Source organism: Pleurodeles waltl, chromosome 9 (genome assembly GCF_031143425.1).
Source record: "Pleurodeles waltl isolate 20211129_DDA chromosome 9, aPleWal1.hap1.20221129, whole genome shotgun sequence".
NCBI classification, from domain to species: Eukaryota; Metazoa; Chordata; class Amphibia; order Caudata; family Salamandridae; genus Pleurodeles; species Pleurodeles waltl.
In genome coordinates this window covers 626,596,160-626,621,224 of record NC_090448.1, presented here as the reverse complement: position 1 = coordinate 626,621,224, position 25,065 = coordinate 626,596,160, and the positions used below count along the sequence as shown (strand labels likewise).

The window sequence follows — 25,065 nt, the reverse complement described above, 5'->3', positions numbered from 1 at the left end:
CCTTCACTTTCATGCATGACAAAAACGAAGATGTTGTTGAGTTATGTTGAAGTATAGCAGCCGATAAGCATGCAGACCTTTCTTCCTTAAGAAACACCTGCATTATCTTCTACCTAAAGGGCCTTCATTACTTTATGGAAATCCCTACATAAAGAGCTCATTGCCCAAGGGAATCCATACAAGGAGCTCAATGTATTTTGCTAATGTTCATGCTATAGGGGAGTCATTGTACTTTATCATCTCCATGCTGGAAGGGACTCTCTATTGTAAGGGAATAGATACTATTGCTTATTACTGTGGAGACCATGCCACATATCCGGATTGCTAATGAATCCAAACTATAAGAGGCATCCTGTCTGTCTGCTGTAACCCAGTGAGTTTTACACATTACCTTGACTGGATGGGGCATTACATATTAATAGTAGGTAGTATCATCTGCTTACAAACAATCAGCATTAGAGCAGTGCCAAATTCTGGCAACTAAAAGAAGGTTGATCTTGATGGGCTTTGTACATTATGTACCTGTGCATGCCTCGCTGAACTAAGAGTTTTCTTTACGCTTTGCAACAGGATTTGGTAGATCTAAAGGGATCCTAGCTTCATTGACCAGCTTTCAATATGATTTCATGTCATCTTGTCTTCACCATGTGTCTTCTGTTTGCTTTACGGTGATATCACACTTGAGGGCATAGTTCAGTTTCGAAGATGAGAAAATACTGATCACTAAACTACTTCCTTTCATTAGGATGGTTCTTCTGTGCACTGGACAGGCAACATATAGTTTCATTACAAGATCCCCAAAGCTGGTCCAATTAAGCTGCCCATTCTCTGGTGTTACTGTACGTTGGGGCGATGGAATAAATCACTGTCTCTGCCGGACATCCCATCTTCCAAATGTAGAAATGTCCGCTGACCCCACGGACATCTCTTAAGATTGGCAGGAACTGCTACCACATCGGTTTCTGGCAATGTTGTAAAAGTCTGACAGGTGGCTCTGTCAAATATGTTGACCAGCCCTGAAAACTTTCCAATGTTTCACTTTTTTCAAAAACGCACTCCCAAAGCAGGAGTTTATTTTTGAAAAAAATAAATCTAATGGCTCGATATCTCAATATCATGGGACTTTTCTCCTATTTTGTGAGGATCATTTGTATATATATATATTTTTTTTACCATCATTCACTACAAGGTTTTACCTGTCCATGACGGGCAATAAAATATAAGCTGTCTGACTGTCCTCTCTACATTAGGTGGACAGCCGTATCGCTTACCTCCGATGGCCAATTCTCTGGCCGCTGTTGGAGGAGTGTGTCGGCAACAGAGCCGGAGTAGGCTCCTGCATCGGCATACTTTAAGTCTGTCTACCTCTAAATTGGGCCTGCTGACCAGAGAGAGTACTCTGCCTCTCCTCCAAACTCAGAATCAGCCCATTTGTCATTTCTGACGAGGCCGGTAACTCTTTACCAGCAACCTTATCATATTACGTCTTTGCTTACCCTTGCAAACACTCTTGCAAATCACATTTAAATTGGATTGAGTTTTACTCTTTTTTTTTTACACTTTGTTCTCTTCTCTATCTTTATTTTTAATTCACCCTTTCTGACTTCCTTTCGTCTGTCCCTCTTCTTCCTCCGTCACCTTACCCTTCTCCTTGCTATCTCTTTCCTTTGTGCAGGATCACAGATTACATGGACCTGTCTGCATCAGATTTGGTGGGAAAAAACTGTTACCAGTTCGTTCATGCTGCAGACGTGGAAGGAATTCGACAAAGTCACAGAGACTGTAAGCATTTCAGCAACTTTCTAAACCCAAGAGCATGCCACTGGAATTTCGATTAACTTGAGGAAAGGTTATTATCCACCAAGTGAATGATTCATTTTCAATCAGAAGCACTCCATCAATTTTAATGTGCAATTACTGAGATGAACCAGGGACATGCAAAGAAATACACCAAGGAGATAAAGGCCAGGGACCAGAACATTCAAGGCTTCTGTGTATATGTTGTTGTTATTTTCCTCTTGACTGGGTGAGCAGTACGGTTTAGGCGAGGTTATATTCTCTGGGTCATGCTGGTTTGATTAGGTGTGGGTTATGTACTAATATAAAACAGACGTTTTGGGAGGAGATTGTTTTTGATGTCTTTGGGTGCTTTTATACATATTTATGAGGTTGGTTTCACTTGGGAGAAGTTTCAATTGCACTCTTTGGGTGCTGTTTCTTTGTATTGAGGTTGGGTCTAGCTATGCCCTAAGGGCAAGCTTGAATGAAATTGTTCATAAGGGTAACAATTGGTATCCTCTAAGACAAGGCACAGTAGAATATGTTAGGTGATGATGATTTTTTTTTTAACTGGCTGTGACGCTGCTCTTTGCTGAGGTTGGTTTTTGGTTGGGAAGTTACACATGATGGGCGTAGATGCTTCTCACTCGGAATGTTAGTTGTACTTTTCTGGCGATACTGGCGTCCAGTCTAATTGGGTATGATGAGGCACTGTGAAAAAGGTTCTCTTCATTAAGGTTTGTTTAGGCTATATGTGTAAGTCATATTTATTTCCAGCAAGAGTGGGTGTAGCTATACTCTTTGTCTAAGGTTGACTCCGATTGGTATCGATTGAGTTTATTGCCGATGCTACACAGATGACATATCCGTGCACACGCATCACAATATGTATATGTGCATAGGTCAGGACACAGTACAATTTTAGCTTTTAGACACAGCGTGACGATGTATGCATGAGCATGTGTTACCATGCATGCATACAAATATGTCATGACACAGCAGCTTTTTTGCCTTCTTTTAATGCACCATTCCAAGATAGAGAACACCCTCTGTGGGGGAGAGGAAGTGAAAGGAGAAGCAACATATGGGATGGGGAGAGAGCCTAAAAACTACTGAAAGCAAAAGAAAACAACCATTGGCAAAGCCATTATGTCAGGCATTGCCCGTCAACCTTTTGGTTTTCTGAATGCTTTTTTTGTTTTTGTCATGGTTTGGCAAACTTTATTGTTAATGAAGCTGTTGGGCTCACATCAATCTAGAAATAAAAATTTGGCTAAAAGCAAAAATATTTTGTGGTCTCAAAAAGAAAGCATAGCTTTAATAGTCACTGGCACTTACAGGGACTACTTTGTGTGTGAATGTGCTCTTTGTAAAAGAGCAGAATGCTGTCACTCACAGTGAAGTTAGCTGTTGGCTGAAGTGCGTTGATCCACTGCCCAGTGCCGTGTGTTGTGATGTGCTGAAGAAAAAAGTGAATGACATAACACAAAACCAGTGGATGAAGAGGGCTTACTGGAGGCACCTGTCAATCAATCAATTAGGATTTATAAAGTGTGGCTAATCACCTGATAGGGTATTCATGTGCATGCAGGTCCTGGAGTCTTATTCTAACAGCCAGGTCTTGAGGGCCATTTGGAATTCCGGAATTGAGGTGATAGTCTGGAGGTGTGTGGGGAGGCCCTTCCAGGTTTTCGCTGCCATAATAGAAAAGAAGCATCCTCCAATTCTGCTTTGTTAAAATGCAAGGAGTATGGGAAAGTGAAAGGGAGGCAGAGTGTAGGCTTCTGCCTGTAGGAAGTGTGCGGTGATTTCTACATAGAGGGCATTCCCGTAATCCAGTCAGCTGGCGATAAGAGCCTGTGTCACGTTGCGTCTCCTGTGTAGGTTTGCCACTTGAAGGTCTCATGTAGCATGTGCAAAGTGAGGAAGCAGGCAAAGGAGATGGCGATGATCCGTGATTCCATGGTGAGCTTGTTGTCAATGATGATTCTAAGGTTTCTGGTGTGGTCGGAGGGAGTGGGTGAAGGTCCTAGGTCTGAGGGCCACCAGGAGTCATTCTGTGTGTTGCTGCTGTTGCCAAATATCAGTACTTCCGTGTTGTCTGTGTTCAGCTGCAGGTAGTTGTTCTTTATCCAGTCAACAATGCTTGCCATGAATCTGTGGAAGTTGGCTGTAGTGGTGGAGGGGTCATCGGTGAGTGAGAAGATGAGTTGAGTTTTGGCTGCTAGGAAAATTATGTTGAGTGTGTGGAATCTGAAGATGTTGGCCAGCAGTGTCATATATGCATTGAAGACTGTGGGGCTGAGGGATGAGCCCTGGGAGGCACCGCAGGTGATCTCCATGGATGAAATGTGGATCCTCTGGGTGCTTCTGGTGGGAAAGGAGGTGATCCATCTGCGCGTGTCCCCTTGGACACCGATGTGGTGGAGTCTTCAATCAGTATGTGGTGGGATACAGTGTTGAAGGCTGCCAAGAGGTCGAGGAGGATCAAAGCTGCTGTTTCTCCTGAGTCGAGAAGGGTTTGGATGTCGGTGACTGTGATGAGGGTAGGTTCAATGCTGTGATTGCTGTGGAAGCTGGATTGGGAGGCGTTGAGTAGCTGGTTCTGCTCCAGGTATGTCATGAGTTGCTTGTTGATGATCTTTTCCAGTACCCTCGCCGGAAATGGGAGCAGGGAGATTGGCCAGAAGTTTTGGGGATCGCTGGGGTTGGCGAAGGGTGTTTTTGAGTAGTAGTCTGACTTTGGCGTGTTTCCAGGTGTCGGGAAATTTTGCAGTGGTGATAGAGGTGCTGAGCAGGGTGGTGAGTTCCTGGCTGATCATTTGGTTTCCAAGGTTGAAGATGTGGTGCAGACAAGGGTCTGTGGGAGTTATTATACATATAATATATATAATTATATATTATAAAGATGTTAGTGAAATCTAAAGGGCTTGGCTACAGCCAGACCTCAAAAGCAATTCCTTGAATGTCAGCAGTAGATGAGTACAAGTCATCCAATCAAAAGGATGGCAACAAAGGTATGTTTCGAGGGAGGGACTAACATAGAAGGCAGAAGGAAGGCCATTTCATAAGAGGAATGCACATTGAAAGTTGGCAGTAAATTCAAACAATGATAAGCAATGAGCTGACCGCTGTAAGTACAGGTATTGTACACAATAGGTTACTCTTCAGGGTCACACTCACAAGTAATTTGAGAAAGGGACAGGTGTCAGTTTCTATGAAAATAACAGAGTGATACCTCAAGGCCTTACCAAGACAGATGCCTAATGAAGAGGCCAACCTTTGATAGCAAAATGTGTATTCCTGAGAATGCTGGCTAAAAAGTAGAGCTTCTGAACCTCTATTTGGTTATTTTATGTGGGTAGTTTACCAAAATACAAAAAAAGTATGAAATATATCTTCTGATTGAACATCCTCAAATACCACTGAAACATACACTTATTAAAACTCCAAAGCAGAAGAATCCCAATAGCAAAACCTATCCATTGTATTGAATTTGACCACCTATGCAGCAAGAACATATTTAACCAAGTCCAATATTACTCAGATCTCTGGAAAGACTTGTATCAGTTCAGTTTTGATCTATCATAATGATTGCAGTGCCCCGAGTTATCCTCACTGACTGAATGCCTTTCTTGCTGGAATTCATTGCACTTACAGCGGCTGCACTAGAAGATCAAGCGATTCAGATGTGTAGTAGTCTGAGGATGCAGACAGGAAACCTTCCCATTGGGTTGGGAGCTGACAAGCCAGTGCTATTGGCGTGATTCCTTTGCGTAAGTAGCTCAGACTCAGAGTGTGGCTACTTGTCAATACACTAAATGATGCTATGAAGTATTTAACAATAGCCCATGATACATCTGTTCCAAAATCAAAGATTTATGCTATCACATCTCACGATCTTCGAATGTGGGACTACAATAGTCCCAGACCATAAGAGAGCCTTTCCACTTCTAGGCCCTTGTCAATAGAATTACCTCATGCCTAACAAAATCCGACAAAATCTATCTCTCCATCAGTATGACATATAAGACCTGTATCTTTTCCAAGATCAATACTCAGAGCATTTCATGACATTGCCCTATAGTTACTAGGTGTTCAAATCAACACACAAGAGCAACTAAGGGTGTTTGTCTCAGACCTAGTCACTAGTGCTATGTTTGGAGACATCATTGAAAATAATTTCTCTTTGCTGCCTGTGGTCCCAAAATGATTGGAGGAGTGTGCAGTGGGGGGTTCTAACTGTTAAACACCTCATCAAACCCCCCCCCCTTCTATTTAAAACAAACACACCTTACGTTATTACCACACTGAACCCAAATAAAAATTAACCTTACTCAAATTATACAACCCAAACTAATCCCAAGTGGAAGCACATATCCTCAACCATGTAGAATTACCTGTGTAAAGAACATTTTACAGTTTCACCCAACCACACAGGAAAGCAACACATCCAAAGAGTATAGGTTCACTCAGCCAAGCCATACCAGAAACCAAACTCATCCAGAAAGTAGCTTCACCTAACTCTACTAGAATCCAACCTTGATGATTGTCTGTAAGCATTTCTGTCCTATTTATTGATGCCGTTCATCATTAGCAACAGGCATAGGCAGAGCAAAAACTACAGATAATGTTTTCAAAATATCTATTGACTTTACTTCAGTGTGTTGTGGGACTCCAAACCTTAAGTAGCAAGATTTCTGCAGAAGAAAGTGACCAAAGCCATTTACAGGGGTTTCGAAGAGCCTACGTCAATTCACACACCTGATTTCTCTTGTTGCTTTGACTGTTTTCAGTACTAATCAAAGGCCAAGTTGTGACCAAATACTATCGCTGGCTACAGAAGAGTGGTGGTTTCATCTGGATCCAGTCCTGTGCCACCATCTCGGTGAACATGAAGAATCCCAGTGAGAGGAACATGATATGGGTGAACTACATCCTAAGGTGAGGACTATGACTGGGGCAGGAAATGGGAAGGGAGTGACTGGAAAGTGTGATAGGCCTCCTAAATTGCTGTTTTAATGCTTTGAAGTAAAAAAGAAAGTAACTCAAACTTTAAATATGCACTTATTACACTTAGAAAAGAGACTCATCTATGTGCTACCAGTTTACCTTTGTAATGTTCCCAATTTACAATGTTTGCAAGCACTTTAGAGTTAAAGATTTTTAATTTTAAAAATGGTGTCTGTATGCGAAAGGATAAAAAACTGTCCCTATAAATAGGTTTACCTTTTAAGGTAGGTGTGAGCCCTATGGAAGGGTAGCATTTAAAGAAGAGCTACTGTAGCTGGTCATTTTGGTCCAGATTTATCAATCTTTCATGCAGCACAATGCACCAAGCCACCTTGCTGCAGCCCCCTTGGTGAAAGGGCAGGAATGCGTCATATTTAATATTATAGGGTGCATTCCTGTCCTTTCCTAGTGCGGGAGCACTTTTGACTGCCTAGCACCAACACAAACACCTTTGCGTCATGTTGCAATGGTACCTGCGTAATAGGCAGGATTGTTTTTGTGCTGGAAGGGATACCTTCCTGCACAAAAACAATCCTGAGAGGTATTTTCCTCTTTCTATGTGTTCCGCAGAATGAAGCCCATATAGAAAGAGGAAAAAATGAGGAGAAATAAAGATATTTTTCCTCGTTATGCCTCACCTTTAGAGGAATAGTATTTTGACGCGTTCCCAAGTCTACCACTAACGGTATATTTGTGAATGCACCAAAATCCATGGGTGGATGTGTGGAACACCCACACTCCACCCAAGGAAAGACTCCCTGGGGTGCAGTAATGCAAGACAGCTTCTTGTGCTGCGTTGTGTTACTCTAGATTTATCAAGCCGGCCTCTCATGGCTTGATGAATCTCACTCATGTTTTGAGTCACCCTTGCACCCCCTCGAGTGGTGCGTGGCAACCCAAAGCCTTGATAAATTTGGGCTTTCATTTGTGATTTATTTTCTTTATTTCTATTAACATCTTAGGTAATATTTATTTTGTGCTTAAGTATTGTATCTCTATTGCGTGCAGTAAGGTTTGCTGCTTGGGCCAGAATATGGGTGAATGCCCCTCCATGCTTTAGTGCCCTCAAGGTTGTTTCTTGACAGCTATCTTAGCACTGTTTCTGCTTCCAGAGAACTACTGGCTATTAGTCCTTTGGGCCACAGTGTGGAGCATAAGTGCCCTGGAGTTTTTGATTTAACTATATAAAGGGCCGGGTAAGTGACATTATCTACTTCAACAATTCCTTCTTGTATTGTATTTGCAACCATATCAAACAGAGGCACTCTACTTCTCAAGGTTAGCCATTTTATTGAAGATGGAAGTCATGTAGAGAATTAACACATTGGGGCTGTGATTTTTCATGCATATGAGACCCTGACTGGGCATTTGAGACTGTAATATATCATGGTTGGAGCTGGCCTACAGTGGATGTGGCACTAGCCTGGCATGGCTGTGATCCTAATATATCATATCATAGTCGCACTCCTGGCATTTCAAGACAGCACCCTGCGCAAAAGACGTCTTGAAACTAAAATATGCTTCTATCTGTTTTACTATCCTTTTTGTAATTTCGTCTTCTTGCACTTCATGTAGTTCTTCAAGAAATGTGATGTCACTTCCTGTAATATCTTCAAGTCGTGGGAAATGACTCCCCATGATTTCATCTGAGTCAAAGGTCATACAATTTCAATTTCTGCAATACTTTATTAGGAGTTTAGTGCTTAGCGTAGTACCAATTCTGCATTTGGGTGGATCGAAAGCTGTCATTCTATTTCCTCTGTTACCGGCACTTAGGGCCATATGTACGAACACATTTTCCCATAGACACAGATTTGCTACATCTGGCCCTTAATCTCTTTGCCAAGACCAAAGTACTTGTGCGCATCTATGCAAATATACCACCATAAACTGCCTTATGATCCCTCCCTCCCACGGTCCCACTGGTCATTCTGTGGCTGTGGCATCTTCTCAGTGGGTTGCAAGCTGTGGGCCTGCTTCCAGAACTTCATGGAGTGCCGTGAGACAACCTTACAGGCCCAACGGCTCAATTCTAGTTGCAGCTTCCTGCACCATGGCTCTGCTTGAAATATTTTGCGAGGGCTGATGGTGTCCAGTCTGTTCTTGTCCCCTCCCCTTTGGTACTTCATACTTTTATTAAAAATACAGAGAACTAGCCAGAGTTGGGGGCATGTGCCAGGTACTGGAAAGTTTCTTGGAGCTATTTCCTAACAGGACATAATTAAATAAACACATATACAAAGAGCCAGGGATTCAGAAGTATTTTGCAAGGCACAGAAAATAATAGACGTTTTGTTCTTTGCATAGAATACTGTGTCTAAGGCATTGTTAGTTTGTAGAAATCTATATACCAAGAATACAAGTATAACCTCCTTATGTCTTTAAACAAAAATAAATATGTATTTTTATAGTTTTAATTACATTAGAGCAAAAGCTGAAATTCGTGCAAATTAGTTTTTTTAAAAAACATCTAGATCTCTTAAACTGGGAAATGCGTAAATTTTTATAAAATTCTTATGGAAATAAAATTGCTTAAATATGTAACCATATAGTGATTCCAGGATTTTTGTACAGAATCTCTGAGTGTCAGACCTGTCAACTTTCCCACAAATGATGAGGGGGGTGGCCTTGGAAGAGGGGGGGCTTTATGCTGAGAATGTCCCCAGAGGGCCTTCTTCCCCAATCCCAAGCCCCCAGCCCCCAGCGACCGCCTCCTTCTAAAAAAAAAAAAAAAAAAAAAAAGTTCTTGAGGCTTCTGACGATGTCTTGGGGTGTTTTACAGAACCTTAGTGGACATCATCTGATTTCAGCCTCAAAAGACGACCTGTAAATTCACTCTCTGCAGTGCTTTCCAGCTTGCATTGCCTGCCACCTGCGAATTCGACTCCTAACTGGGTGACCATGTGAAGCAAGACGAATTTGTGTGACACACAAGGTGGTGCCGTGTGAGTTGGCAGGCCTGGAGTGTATGGCTGCACCGAGATGGCACTGTGCCGGGAAGGTGACATGAAGCTGCAGGCTCTCGCTCTTCTTAGCAAGCACTGCCTTTTCATCTCTTTGAAGGTGAAAACTACCTATTCCTTTTAATGAAATCTCCAGAACCGGGGTGAGGCAAAGGTAGAGACAATGGATGATAGATCCCACCACTAGACTTTAGCCATCATCTTCTTAGCCAAGGAAAGGCCAGAGTTCGAAAAAGGGATGAAACATTTAAAATAAAACATTGCCTAGAGGTCCTTGTTCCCTTTCTACTCCTGTTGCTGTCACGGCGACACCTGAGCCTTGGGTAACAAGGACAATGCCAGAGACAGCAACAGGCAATCTATGACCAGTGCCTAATTTGTGCCAGGATTCATAGGCAGTGGGCACCTAAACACCTTTTTACGGAGACCAGGACTAGTTTTTAGCCAAAGTGCAAAAGACAAAAAAGAAGAAATAAAGAGAAAGGTGGAGGTAGGAAAACATTAACTAAGGTAGAAAGTGCGGTTGAAAAAGAAACTGCATGAGCGAGGTAAAGAGGCAGGACCTTTGGGTTGTAGGAAGAAAGAGCAATCAGGAGAAATAGCAGTTTTGGTATTCAGCAATGCCAGAAAATGGGGGCGCCTGTGGTAGGTTTCCAAGAAGAATGTGGCCCCATCCACGGCTGGTTTGTAAACGAAAGTCAGCCACGGTTAAAGTTCAGAGCAGCCCGCACTGCTGGAGGCTAAAACTAGAAAAGAGCCAAATGGGGTTTCATGGTTTGGTCATTGCAACCTATCCGGCTCTGAAAGCAGCCCTCTAGCATGCAACCCTCAGGTAGATAGCAGTAGCAAAGACTCGCTCTGGCCCTTGCCCCTGTAATGATTGTATTAACACACGAAGCGCCATCTTTGACCTCAGTAGTGAAGCCATTCACTGATGTCTGACGTCAGAAAGACTGCACCACCTCCAAGGGAATGGAGGGGAGGGGGGACAGGGAAGAAGGGAAGGAACGGGACACACAGAGGCACGATCGGGACAGGAGGGCGTCACAAGGGGAGAACAGGAATGTGGGTCTACAACATTAAAACAATTCGGCAACGTAAATAAAACGGCTTAAACGTCATTCGTTATTACATTTTTCATCATAACAAGTTCGCCAATAACGGTTTTGTCATTTACGGTCACGTGTACTCGCATACGTCTCTTGCCGATAAATGGCGCCCATCTTTTCAAGGGACAGGCGGTGGCAATAAAGACCTTGACGTGGACAGATCAGTGGCGTCCTCGCCAGCGGAAGGGACACAAAGAAATCACCGCGCAGCCTCCACAGAGGCCTGCCCGGTGTTAAATGGCCTGCCACCTGATCCCAGATACCACTAACAGGATGCATCGATTGGGGAGCCCTAATCCCCTAGGAAGTGTCCGTCCAGGCCTCTATCTGTAATTGTTTTACAAAGTCGATACGAAAAGATCGCCTTTGTTGAGGGACTACTAGTGAGGCGAGGGAGGGGATGGAAGAGAGACTCACAAGAGGATTTACGCCTAAATCCTGATGGCCCAGAGGGAGAGGCTGTTTTCAAATGGTGGTCCTCAGTATTATGATGAAATATCTGTAAGAAGGAAGGAAAGGAAGGGAGGAAGGAAGGAGGAAAGGAATGGAGGAAGGAAGGAAGGAAGGGAGCGGAGGGAAGGGAGGGCAGGGAAAAAGGGAAGGGAGGGAGGAAGAAAGGGATTGTGGAAGGGAGTGGAGGGAAGGAGAGAAGGAAGGAAAGAAGGGAAGGGAAAGGAGTGGAGGGAGGGAGGGAGGAAGAAAGGAAAGGAAAGGAAGAAAGTGAAGTAAATGGAAGGGAAGGGAGAGCAGGGAAGAACAAAAAGGAGGAGGGAAGGGAGGGAGGGAAGAAGGAAGAAAGGGGGCTGTGCGTACATAATTCAAGTATAAGTTGTACCAGCTCGTTCAAGCATCTCTGTCTTATCTCTTGCCCCCTCCACCTGCGTGAAACATGCCGCAGCACACCACTTTACTTTCTAAATTTATTTTTCAGACAAAAACATAAAAAATAAATGAATATCTGAATGACTACAACAGATGGTTATTAATGGTTTTTTTCCTTCTGCAGAAGCACAAGGCGGTATTATTATGCAAATTCTGTAAGTAATTACAGATACCAATGTATGATTTGTCAGGGTGATTAGTATTTTAGTTAATTAGTGCTGTAATTACAGCGACTAATTAACTTTCTCGCAGCCTTCGTGGAATAGGGCTTATTTACTTTTCCCTTGCAATGCGGACATGGTGGTTCAGGGTTAAGGGCATTGGTGGCCCCGGGGGATATTTGACGCTGCTGATTATTCAGAGCATCTTGAATTCTTCGTTCTCCTCCCCATTTTCACTTTCTCCCCCAAGACCCCTCCTCCACCTCCAGCATCTTTCGCTCTTCTAACCACGCTGTTTAGTACCGCCTCGCTTCCTCTGTACCTGAACTCACTCTTCTACCCGGTCCTCCTCAGCCACTCATGCAGTATTCTACACAACATCAGTCTCACACCCTGGCACAGGTGTACACACACTTTGCCTCAGGTTTGTCTTACTTTTCTAGTGAAAACCTGACAGAAATACTGTCCAATGCAAATTGTGGTTTGCCTTGGATAGTAACCCAAAGTAACACTAAATTATGCAACGTGCTGCCTTGCATTACTTTGCATCAAGTGGACGATCGGTGTGTGGGTTGTGCCCTTGTAAGACCAATGATCCAGATCTCTATCTACAAGTAATTGCAGACAGAGATTTGCACCAAAATTCTATGCCTCCTCAAGGAAGGCAAGGAGAAATTTTCTAATTTTTCCTTGTTTCTGCCCACTTTGCATATGTGCTATTTTGTACAGCAGATATACAAAGGGGGAAAAGTCCTTAAGTATCGGTTTTGACTTGAAGGAACCGTAAAATACAAAACTATGCTTTAAACAACCTAGGCACCCTTGCACTATAGCAAATGGGTGTCTGCGCTGGCATATGGCTACGTAAAGGGTGCTAGAGCAGGAAGAGGGCAGAACAGTGGCATGTCAAAATAAATATGCTGCTTTTCTGCCCTCTGCCTTTCACAAAAGCTGCACAGCAACTCTACTTGCTGCCCTGCCGTCTGTGACATCTTGAAATCCTGCCCCTCATAACTTCTTATCTTTCCCCAATTTTTAAGCTGCCTCAACTAATATGTCTTTAGCTTTTCTCCCACGTACCTTCTCTTCCGCTCCTCACCCTGACGTCACAACATAATTTGATACAAGCTCAGCTCTCATTGGCCAGGGAGAACTCCTAACTACTGTGCCGGATTCCCTGAACATCCTTTACCAATAGCCTTTACCAGAAGAAATCTAAAAATCATACCTAATATATATATTTTTTAAACGTAGTCCGCAACTACTTAGAAAGTTATATAATTTTAACAGATTAGGTCCCCAGCTTTCAGTAATGACTCACTGGCGGGTCCCTGGATTCCAATAAGGATTCAGTGGGGGTCCCCTGGTTACAGTAAGGATAAAGTGGGGGTCCACAGAAGTCAAAAGCTTGGGAACGACTGTTTCTTGTGGAACGTCAGCCATGATATTGAATCGCATCTAGGTTTACTACTGAACTTCAGGAGTAAGCCACAAATACTATAAGAATACATGACACCTAATCGCAACAATATCTTTATAAATCAGGCCCATTTCTTGAAAGAGTTAAAATACTGACGACAAGAATGTCGACCTGTACTTTTATTGACTACAAAATATTGACTACTAACATGTCCTCAAGGTAAGCATACACTGGGGAGTTTAGATTTTCTATTCCAAATCCACATCTACTTATCTTGACAAGGTGCAGGTACATGATATCAATGCAATTTCAGGTCGATATAAAAATCTCAATATTTTGGTAGAACACCCGTTAGAAGCACACCTTTGTGCAGTAAGTAGGTAATGTTGTATGACATATGTAGCAATAAGTGATCATAGTTTCATAGATTTAGTGCAGCTCTAACATTTTGTACATGTAGATATTGCATGAGATGGGGAATATCCCCAAACAGACACAATATTTGTTACCGAGTCATGGCTGTATAAAGGCATCTGTCAATGTGGTACAGTGCTGCAGTGCGAGGAGGAAAAAATATGTTTCAGAGTCTACAGTTGGGTGAAAACTACACAAGAGAGATTCATTTGTTTCATCAGTGTTAACTTGTCATCGATTATGAGGGTGAATTTTAACAGCTGGCCCTGGCTGAGGAAAGATGCCCATACCAACTGGTCACAACATCCATTTTAGTCCAGACCCAGCAGCAAATTGTAGACATACATTCTCTGATCAGAGACTTAGATAACATTTTATTTGTGACAGAAGGGCTGATGAGTAATTAAATATTAGCTACATACATTGGTTAGAGGTAGCATATATAGGTTGAATAGCAGAGACACAAGTGCTGAGCCCTTGGGTACAGAATATTGTACTGTTTTATTTTTGGCTGTAAAAAGGATAAGTGAAGTAGTCTTGTGGATTGAATGTTTTATGTTGCAGGACAAGGGGAGGTTCAACAGTGGTTAAGGCCGAAGAGAGATCCAAATCCCTGATGTCTACCCTACAGAGGTCTACAGGGCAAGGAAGGGCTTCTGAGCTGCAAACGTTAAAGTGGAGGTCATTTTCCTGTGGTGTCCTAATGTCCATCCTGCTGTGTCTCTGTAAACTGGATCAAGTTTACCTTTTACACACTAAACTCTCATAGTATCAAGGGCGAGGAGTCAAAAGATTCTTAGGGAGGAAGTGTGGGTTGTTGAGACCCAAAACTTAAATTGTCCAACAATAGGCACACTAATTCATTGTCTAGCCTAGTGATTTTCTTTTAGTAAAAAGTGAAGTCATTTATTCACATTGAAACAAGATACTGCACACAAGAAATATTAATCTCCACAATGTTGTGCACTGTGGATGCTATGAGGGTTATCTATTAAGAATTCCGTAGACTAGATTCAAGCGTGTGTGTGGTGTTACTGTGAGTGCATATGAGCAGCTTCCCTGATTTCTATGGCTCAAACGTCAGTCCATATGTCCTTTACTGGACATCTCTCTTAGCTAGGGTTATTGCTAAAGCACGAGTCCTATATATATTTGCAGTAAAGTTCTTAATCAGTGTTCATTTCAGGCAATGGTTTTACCTGAGATGTCGGGAGCTTCTTAGGCTTAAGCGACAGCATATGGGCCACTGCCGCACGGACAATAAGGTTCACTCCTGGGTGCCACAACTCGACTGGGAGGTCGCCTCCTAATCTTTATGCAGGGCTCCTTGCAGGGGCTCTTGGGAAGTCAGCACAGATCAGGCACATCCTGGCACTCATAGATGTTGGCTTCATTCTCTGCTTCATGGTGGGGATCCCTGGTCTCAGTGCACCGAAGGTAGAGTGAGCACAAGTCCATAAATCCCTGTCTGATGACAGTTGCAGAAACAGGCAAGTGTGGGGAGAGCATCAAACAGGCATGCCTGGGAGAGTCAGTGAGCAGGTTCAGCTAACGTTGTATGAATATAGAAACACTTCGGGAGACCAAGAAACCATTGACCAGACTCAGGTCAAATTTGGAGACTTTCCAACTAACATTCCAGTTTTCATGCTCAGGAGCTGGGTGTCACTTTCCTTGGGTAGTCAAATCCTGTAGGGCAGACATGCTTCCCCCTTGTCAGTACTCAGACACCGGTTCTTGAGTCACAGACACTTCCACAGCTTTTCCAGCAATATGTACATACATCAAGTGATGTTGCCTCACCTCCAAGAGATTAGCTGTCTGATATTCACCAGCAAGGGCATCTCTTCTTCAAATACTCAGCGGAGTACTTCCTTCTCTAATTTTGAAGAACTTGAAATTGGAATTAAGTGGGCATTTTGGTATCCAATTTTATGCACGTTTCCCAGACAAGGGATGTTGATCTCAATGTAAGTGCCCAAGACCAGTTTGGGGTAGTTCCTTACACTATATTTGATGCCTTGTGCTTCGCTAATAGAGTTTTCCACAACTCAGGTCTCTTCTATGTACAGAACAATCTGACCCATCACAAAACTGTTAGAGTGGTATAAGCTTCAAATTTTTCTCTACTAAACAAGAAACAGATGAAGTAGAATAGGAGGTTGATCCTTTTCCTTCCTTTCACCCAAGCTGTGAAATTTATTTCCACTATACCCGTGTAAAACCACTGATCATATGTGGTTTTGAAAACATCTAGAAACTTGGCTATTTTCCAAAACACTCCAGAGGTACTATGTCTCAGCAGTACTTGGTTTTGACTAAATTGAGGTAAGCATCAGGACACCGTAATGGTAATAGGAGCACTCTACAAATCTAATTTCATTCATTCTTTCATAGTTTATGTACTTCCTACAGCGCAGACACAGTTTTTGTAAAAATTGATGACTCTAAAAGCAGGAAGTTGTGATGCTGGCTCCAGATAGGAGTACCCACAATATGAGCACAATGCCATGTGAAGCCTCTGCACTTGGATGTCACACGCTTTTCTTGAAGTAGCACAGAGAGTAAAGCCAATATTTATGAGAAATGACGAAAAACTGTGCAAACGCAGTTTAGCATAATTTTTCTTAACACGGGCTAACGCCATTTCTTATAGCCATCTTAGTGCCATATTTATTAAATGACACAAGATGGCGCTAAGGAATGGCTAGCGTCTAAAAAAGACGTTAGCCCATCAGGGATGGCGTTAGTGGGTCTGAAATTATGTTAGGCTGGTTAGCGACAAAAAACATGCCGCTAACCAGCCTAGAGTCATCTTATGACCCCCAAGCAGCCAAAAATGACTTCTGTCTAAGTGTAGACAGGAGTCATTACCACCACCCAAAGCCCACCACAGGGCCTAGTGTCCCCTGGGCAAGCCCAACATACCCTGTGCCAGGCCCCATGTAAGGGGCCCCCAATGGTACTTAATAAAAAAAAAATCATACTTATCTAAACTTACCTGGGATGGGGTCCCCCTCCTGTAGTGTCCCTGTGGTGTGGGTGGTGGTGTTCCTGGGGCTTGGGGTGGGCATCTTTGTGCCCATTCCATGGTGTTCCACCATGGAAATGGGCCTACCTGTACCCTAACGCCTGGTTTGACCCAGGCGTTTAATAATAGCGCTAAGCGGGCTTTCCACCATTATTAAGGTCCGCCTCCTCCTTGTGCGTCATTTCTGCTCCTGGAGATAAATATGGCACTAGGGGGTTAGCATCATATTAGCACCATGTTTAGGACGGGAACACCTACATCGCATCTCATTGATGTAAGGTGGTTTCACACATCCTAAACATGGCACTAACTCCAATATTTTGATGCTAGACGGGTCTAGCGTCAAAATATAAATATGGAGCTAGGTTAGCGCCGTTTTAGAGCCAAAATAAATGCCACTAAGGCAACACTAACCATCCATAAATATGGGCCTACATTTGTAGAACAGAGGGAAAATAAAAGTAACACAGAAAGATCATATGAGGAGGACAGTATATATGAGTATTGCAGAAGGGATATGATGGTTTAGATTAGGGGAAAGGAAGTATACAGGTAAGGGAGAGAGTTTATGTATATAATTTAGAGTTTTAGGAGAGTGAATATGTAAGATTGGTGAGAAGACATGTAGGCTTTAGTGGTTAGGGAGTAAGTAGGTGTGTACAACGAGGATAGGGAGAAATGTGTGAATTGTGAGCCAAGGAAGTGAAAGAGTGGAGAAGGAATTTCTGAAATCATTTTCCTTTTGGGCCTGGCATTTCCCTGAGGCTCAGCTCGGGCTCTGCACCGTTCCTGCTCTGGCACTTATGCCTCAATTGACTTGAATTGTTTCATTGTAATTGATCGAAAAACAATAAAGCTCCCAAACCTGCTGTTAGAGGGAGCGGGAACTGGCCGTTCTCAAGCTGTCCTTGTTTGTTCTTGTGCGGTACAGTACATGCCCCCTGGAGCGCTGCGTCCTGCCCAGCCGGCAGATGCTGAAATGCAGATCCGATTCTAAATCAAGTTGTGCTTCTCCAATTTTCCTCCAGGACTTGTTTTTTCTCTTTCTTTCCTTTTACAGTTTACTTGGCTTGTAGTAAAGATTTCTGCCTTGCAAGGGGCTGGGATTACCGGGTTTGTCCGCCACAACACATATCCAGCAGGCATTTTGCCAAATATATGCAGGTTCTCTTTAGGAAGGATTCATTGAATGAGGAAGGTTTTAGAACACTGCATCACCAAATGAATTATCTATTTGTAATTCCTGGTTGAGGTAACTCTAGTCGTACGAGGATTAAAAAAAGTGTGTTTTTTTTCTCTCCTAAAAGCCAGGGTTGGATAAGATCAATTTGATAACATAAATTGGTAGGAAACATTTACAACATGGGGCCCCATATACGAGGACCTATCAGCACACTGAACCACTAAGGCGCAATTTTTTTGACAGTCTGGTGGCATAGTGTGTCATCCCATATTTACAAGGTCACACAAAGCCACCTAGTGTGGCTTCTAAGGGCCTCGTAAACATGGGACCCTTTCAGCAGAAAACTGTGTGAAAGAGGACATCCATTGTTGTTGTGGGTGTTATCACGCAACATCCATGGAACACTAAGGAATCTGACGTATTCCCAGATTTACAAGTCTGGGAATGTGACAGATTCCTATGCCACCTCAGAGGTGGCACAGAAGTGACGCAACAGGGAGAAATATTTTTATTTCTCACCATTTTTTCCTCTTTCTTTGTGTGCTGCACTCTGCAGCACACACAGAAAGATGAAAACACCTCTACTGATTGTTTTTGTGCAGGAAGGTGTCCCTTCCTGCACAAAAACAATCATTCACACAACACAGGCATCCTTGCACCATGGTGGAAGTGTGCCTGCATTGGCTGTAGGCAGCCCATTGTGTGCAGCGCAGGGGTAGAGCACCGAAATGCGCCGTAACTCAGAGATACAGCACATTTCTGCCCTTTCTCCGTGGTGCAGGGCAGCGCAGCAAAGCACATGCTGCGTTGCCCTGTGCCTCTGGGCTTGTAAATAAGTACCATGATGTTTACCACAATGGATGTAACAATGCAAGCATTTACAACACAGGCTTGTAAAGGGGCTTTTTTGAGCATTTTACAAATCACTCCTTTACAGCTCCAGAAAGGATCTAGGCTATTAAGATGTCAGTGGTGGGTAGAGGTAAAGCGGGTAAGGGTTTTTTAGGGTTCAGAGATCGGTAGAGGTAAAGGTGGTAAGGGTTTTGACAAAAACCAATAGGCTTGTCTTGTATAATGACGTGAACACCACTTGACAAAGCCAGCTAGTTTGACTTCATATTGTGATGTGGTGACCTCTTGACAAAGCCAGTAGGCTTCCAAGTATATTGATATGGTCACCCCTGACAAAGCCAATACGTTTGACTTCATACAATGATGTGGTGACCGCTTGACAAAGCCAAAAGTTGTGCCCTGTAAATATTAATTTGGCACCTTCATTTGCCTCGGGCACTCAAACAGTCTACCTGAGGAAGTCGCTAGCCAGGCCATCCACCGTTGGGTGACACAGGATGCACGGCACTGCACCTAGCTTTCCTGGTATTTCGATCTGTCTTCCACTTGACAAAGCCAATAGGACTGCCCTTTAAATAATAATCTTGTGGCCTCCTTGAGGAAGCCAGTAGACTGCAGTATTTAAAATGACACCCCTTTCTATTGTGATGAGAACTCTCATTGGCTGGCCGTTCATGGTGGATGAGTGGGCTGCCCTTGGTGGGGTTGTGTGCAGGACTTAGTTGCTACAGATCAGTAACGTTTTGGCTAGGGGTGGTAGTATGGTAGTAAGATCATATTTTAAGTTACAAAAACCCTAGCAATTCACAGAAAAAACTAAAGGTTAAAGTGGCATGATAGTTATATATGGTAGCAATATCTTATTTTCCATTAGCAAAACATCATAGCTTCATTGAAAAAAAACAAAGGCAGAAGTGATGTTTTAGTTAGGTCTAGTAATAATATTTTACTTTACATTAACAAAAATAGAAATTTGCTAAAAAAGCCAAACCATCAATGATCATATCACTAATAATACCATTAACTAATCCTCTCTCAATTTACTCTACAAACCAGTACAGCCTTTGAACTATGTACAAAAGTATAAAATGGCGCAGAATCATGTAATCCAGTAATCATGTAAATTACATAATCACAGGTGCATATTTAAAATAATTACACTGTAGTTCACTTGCTCTAGACACACTAGCCCCATTAGGTGGCCGAGCCCCAACATGCCCATCCTTTGCCATGTGATCAAGTTTTCATGGAGTCCCCAGCCTCCAGACAATCTAGCTCCATTAGGTGCCAAAGCTCCTACTACACACACCTTTTGCCCTGTGAACAGGTTTTCACTGAGATCCCGTTACCTCTAGACACCCAACGCCATATTAGGTTGCCAAGCCCTTACTACAAATAGCTGTTGCACAACTTTTCACAGCGAGTCAACTATCTACAGACTACAGTGTTGGATGTTGAATTCCCAACTACGTACAGCCTTTGTCCTGTGGATAACTCTTCACGAAGAGCCCACATTCCCCATGCATGCAAGCCCTATTAGGAGGCCAAACATGTTGCAAATGCATATACTAATTTGTAATGCAGAAACCATAGCACATTTTCTCTAGATATAGATCACTAAGGGGAAGATTTACTAACCTTCATGCAGCACAATGCAGCAAGGCGACTTTCTGCAGTGCGTTGCGTGAAATGGAGAGAGCAGAAATGCACCACATCTCCAACGATATGAAGCACTTTTGCTCTCTGATAGCACTGGCACCCTTGCAGCATGATGCAAGGGTGCCATTGTTCCGGCAGAATTGTTTTTTGCAGGAAGGGATACCTTCTGGCACAAAAACAATCCTTACAGGCATATCCTCTTTGTATGTGTGCTTCAGAATGCACAACACATTGAAAGAGAAAGTAACAAGGAGAATTTCTCCTCGATACTCCAGCTTTGGTTTAGGTGCACCATTGTGGCACAATCCCAGTTTTCTGCCATTAGTAAATCTGGGTTTGGACAAAATTGATAGCTGGATGCATGGGAATGACCATTGTATGAGGACCCATGGTACGCCTCCCTGATGCAAAGTAATGAAAGGTAATGCAAAAATATGATGGAAAGAAACCGGCTGGTGCAAAAACTCGAATTTTGGACTGGTCTATCAATGCAAATGTTTTTACCCTAGTCAGTGCAAATAGTGGCCCAAAATTGAGTGGCACAGTATGAAATTAAATTCACAAAAGTTGATTGGAGGACGCTTGAAATATTCTAAATACTAGCAATCACTTAGGTAACATTCAAGCCCGTAGCTCTTTTCCCCACCATGCCATCTCAGGTTGGACCCAGCCATATGCAAATCAGTCTTGACTCTGCTCCAACAGGAACAGTCCACCCTGAACTGTCAGGCCAGGTCCTCCCTGAACTGGAACACAAGCAAACCAAAATCAATTATCAGTGTAACCTATTTAGTCACACCTTAAATCCCGGAGACGGAGGGTAAAGTTCAAAGGTTTATTATAAGGTAAGGGCCAAACGTATGTAAACGACTCTCAAAACATGCTATATAAGTACAGAACCACCAAAGGTGAAGTAAAGCGTTGAATGAGATTAAATCATACAAGCATAAGAATTTCAGTTGCAGCAATACAAAAGATGAGAAACAAGATCTGATGGTCTGTATATAAATCGTGGTCATCTTGCCTAACCATTGTAGAAATTAAGGTAATCTATGTACTCTCTGAACTACAGGGAATCCTAATTATCTCTCAGGAAATATAAGAAATATTGGAAATATAGGAAAATGTCAGCATGCTGGAAACCTCTGTAGAAGTACTGATTGAGAGGTGCTGTGTAGCATAAAGCCACGCATAGGAATAATGAGTAGAGAGGTCTGTACTCCTCCAAGTCTCAGGGGAATCTGCCCTCGTCAAAGACCAAAGAAAATCTGTTCTCATTTAACTAGGTGAATACCAATTAAACCTGGAGAGCCTGTGAGAAATCCATGTTATCAACACCAGTAGTTTTCCATATTTTGTGCACAGTTGAAATTGGCAATATTCATGAATCTCACATCCCACGATTTGGACAACAGTATGACCTTGAGTGCCTCTTGGAGCCTGATACAAAACAGTAGTCATTTTTTTCAGGTCGTTAGTGCTCCTTTATGCTTGCCAAAGTAGCCTCCCATACCCCACTATCTCAAATAGACAATATGCCTTTCATTAACTGCAGACTCAGACGGATGCACCTGCAAACAAAGAACATTGCAGCTTGAGCAAAACTCCATGTTTCAGACCTTTAATTATGCTATCTTAACATGGCATTGAATGTACATTTTATAATCATGATTATACGTGCATTTTGCAATTATAAATGAGGCAAGAATCAAAACTGAAATGTGATTATATACAAGTTCACCATGATACCACAGAGTACATAATTATAAAAAGAGTGTGGGCAATACATTTCAGCGTGTTAAAATCACACATTAGAACACACCTATGTATGAACTTAAAATTATTTTCTATGAATGCACCTTCAGTAATATTATTTAGGTGCTCCACTGTATATTAGTAATGTTAAAACACACAATATATGTATTGTTGATTACATTGTCATGTCACTTTTATGACACATAATGACACAGCCAAAATTGTTTTACCAGTTATGTTGATGTGTATAGCGCACAAATCACCCAAGAGGGTATCCAGCTGCCTGTGCACGGTGTGTAGGTGTGTGCTCCCAAGGTGCTTATATGAAGAGCCAGGTCTTCAGCTTTTTGGGGAACTCAGAAAGTGAGGAGGAAGCTCTTATGTGTTGAGTGGAAACTTTAAAAAACAATGTGTGTTTGGAATCGATCAAACAAGATTTTACTCAGTTGACTCACGGCGTGCCTCTAATTGAGATGCCTTGCAGTGGCTGTTCTCAAGTTTTTTTCAGAAGTGATTTTGAAATTAATTCCCAGCCAGCATTTCTTCATCACATCTACTTGTCTTCTGATTATTTTATCTTATATTTATTTATTTATTGCGGCAACGCAGGCATCTTTGCACCATAGTGCAAGGGTGTCTGCATTGAAGGGATAGATTGTTTATGTGCAGGAAGGTGTCGCTTCCTGCACACAAACAATCTATTTTGGCGATTTGGCATAATGCAGCACATACAGAAGTACCAAAGCGTCATTTCAGAATGATTGTTTATGTGCAGGAAGGGACACATATAGAAAAAGCAAAAAATTAGAAGGAATAAAAGCATTCCTCCTCGTTTTGCCTCGTTGTTAGTTTTTGGCTCCATCTCACGTTTAGAATAACTTCCTAAAATCGGAGGCAGCATCAAAAGCAATGGGTGTTGCGGTGGAGCGCCCACTGCAACACCCATTGTATGCCCCTCTGACACACAAAACTGCATCGGAGGGGCACATATTCACAAGGAGGCGTAGTGCCACAAAAAGTGATTTACACCTCCTTGTCAATATGGAGCTGTGGTTAGTACCACCGGAGCATCGCAAAAAGTGATGCTATGGTGGTGCTAGGGCCTGTTAAAGCTGCCCCTAAGTTTACAGGAAGTTACTAAGTTGTATGTGTTGGGTGCAGTGGGGCACAGAGATGTATCAATACTTAGGCTGAGAGTATATTTCCTGAGTTTCTTTTTTCCTAAAGGACAAAAGCATAACTTACACAAAAACAAAAAGGGGGCTGTCTACATGTTTTTTTTTAACTGCACCACAATACATAAAAGAAGGCCTGGCTGCTACCACCACAAAACAATACCATCTCGTTGGGTTTTCAGAATGACCAATTAACATGCATAGAACCACTATTAAAATTCATTTTATGTAAATTGGCGTCATCTATATATATTGTGCAAATCTAGAAAACTATTTGGTGGTTCACTGAGTTGAGCTGTCCAATAAAATTGTGTGCACACATTGTTCATGCACTCAAATTGTTAAAATCGTATGGGCTCCCTAATATGAAATGGAGCTGCTATGGAAGCATTGAGAATACTGTTTCTGTACAAATCAGTTATGTATTTGCAGAAATATCTTTCTAGAAATGAGATTCTATTTACACTTTTATTTTTTATATGAAAGTATAAACTACCTTTGGGACCCTGTGAAACCATATGCAAGTGTAACATTAAATTCCTATATTGGAGGTAACAAATTAAAAGCTCTACTAGGAAACCATTGGCTGCCAAGTATATAAAAGTCCACATTTAGATCAATGTTTTTAGTAACTGACATTTCCTTGTCAATAAAGAGTGCAATTCGATTATAGCAATATTAAATAGCGTTTCTTCCGCATGGGAAAGAAGGGGGTGTAGCTTAGTCAATAAAGTTAGGGGAGGATGAGGTTGAGATTGCCCAAAACACAATGAGGTGTACCCAACTAAAAAGGATAAGGTAGACTGGCGTGACTGTAGGGTAGTAATGTACGGGATTAGGCATGTTAGCTTTCAATTATTTGGAAAAGCAAGGCTAGCCAGTGTAGGGACAGTCTGGACTATGTTACCACGCTGACAGGCACTGCGAGAAATTCACACTGCCTTCAGACTCTCATATTCAGAGCTCCCAGTTGTGTCCCATCATGAGCACTCACCCACAACCGGAACTCACCAAGACACCTAGAAGTGACTCTTTTCACATAAAAGAGTCATATGCTGCATGAAAACACTACAGAGACAAAGCATATGGGAGAAAACAAATACTGTAATGGAATGCAAAATAGCTTAAAATGTAATATAAACACGGTCTGCATCACTGTTATAAATTACCTCAAGGGTTTCTACTTGTTGGTGGGAATTCGACCATTGATTTTGCCTGTAAAGCACATGAATTTAGGACATGACAAGCACCAGTTTAAAAGTTGGTAAATGCTGCCGTATCTGAGACCTGGCAGGATCCATCACACTAAAAGCTCTGCAGGGGGCACACTGATGTGGAGTGAGTGACGAGCAGGAGCCCATGAGATCCATGCCCTTGACTCTGTCTTAACATAACACACAACTTCATTGGTCATTCTCCAATCTCAAGCCCAGTCTTAGAAGTAGAAAAGCTATTGAAATCTCAGTTCAGATGCCTGGCTTTGACTCATTTTGAGCCCAAAAGGAGCTGAGCTTTCAAGAGACATCTGCCTGCCCCACGTTCTAAGCATATGCACCAATAATTAATGACGAAGCAGTAACCTTTGATGTAAAATAAACTAGCCAAAGAGATACTCACCTAGTAGCTGAGTTGCATAATGCTTAAACAGAAAATCTGTGGTCAATGCTGA

At 42.4% G+C, this 25,065-nt stretch overlaps 1 protein-coding gene across 2 annotated transcripts in view; it reads left to right on the top strand.

Moving 5' to 3' along the window:
- The window catches only part of NPAS1 (neuronal PAS domain protein 1), a 444,390-nt gene that overhangs the window by 403,050 nt on the left and 16,275 nt on the right, over positions 1 to 25,065 (top strand). For both annotated transcript variants that reach the window (XM_069207656.1, XM_069207657.1), the window contains exons 8-9: positions 1,676 to 1,782; positions 6,576 to 6,723. In XM_069207656.1, the coding sequence (XP_069063757.1) occupies positions 1,676 to 1,782; positions 6,576 to 6,723 (255 nt within the window). The remainder of the gene's footprint in view (positions 1 to 1,675; positions 1,783 to 6,575; positions 6,724 to 25,065) is intronic.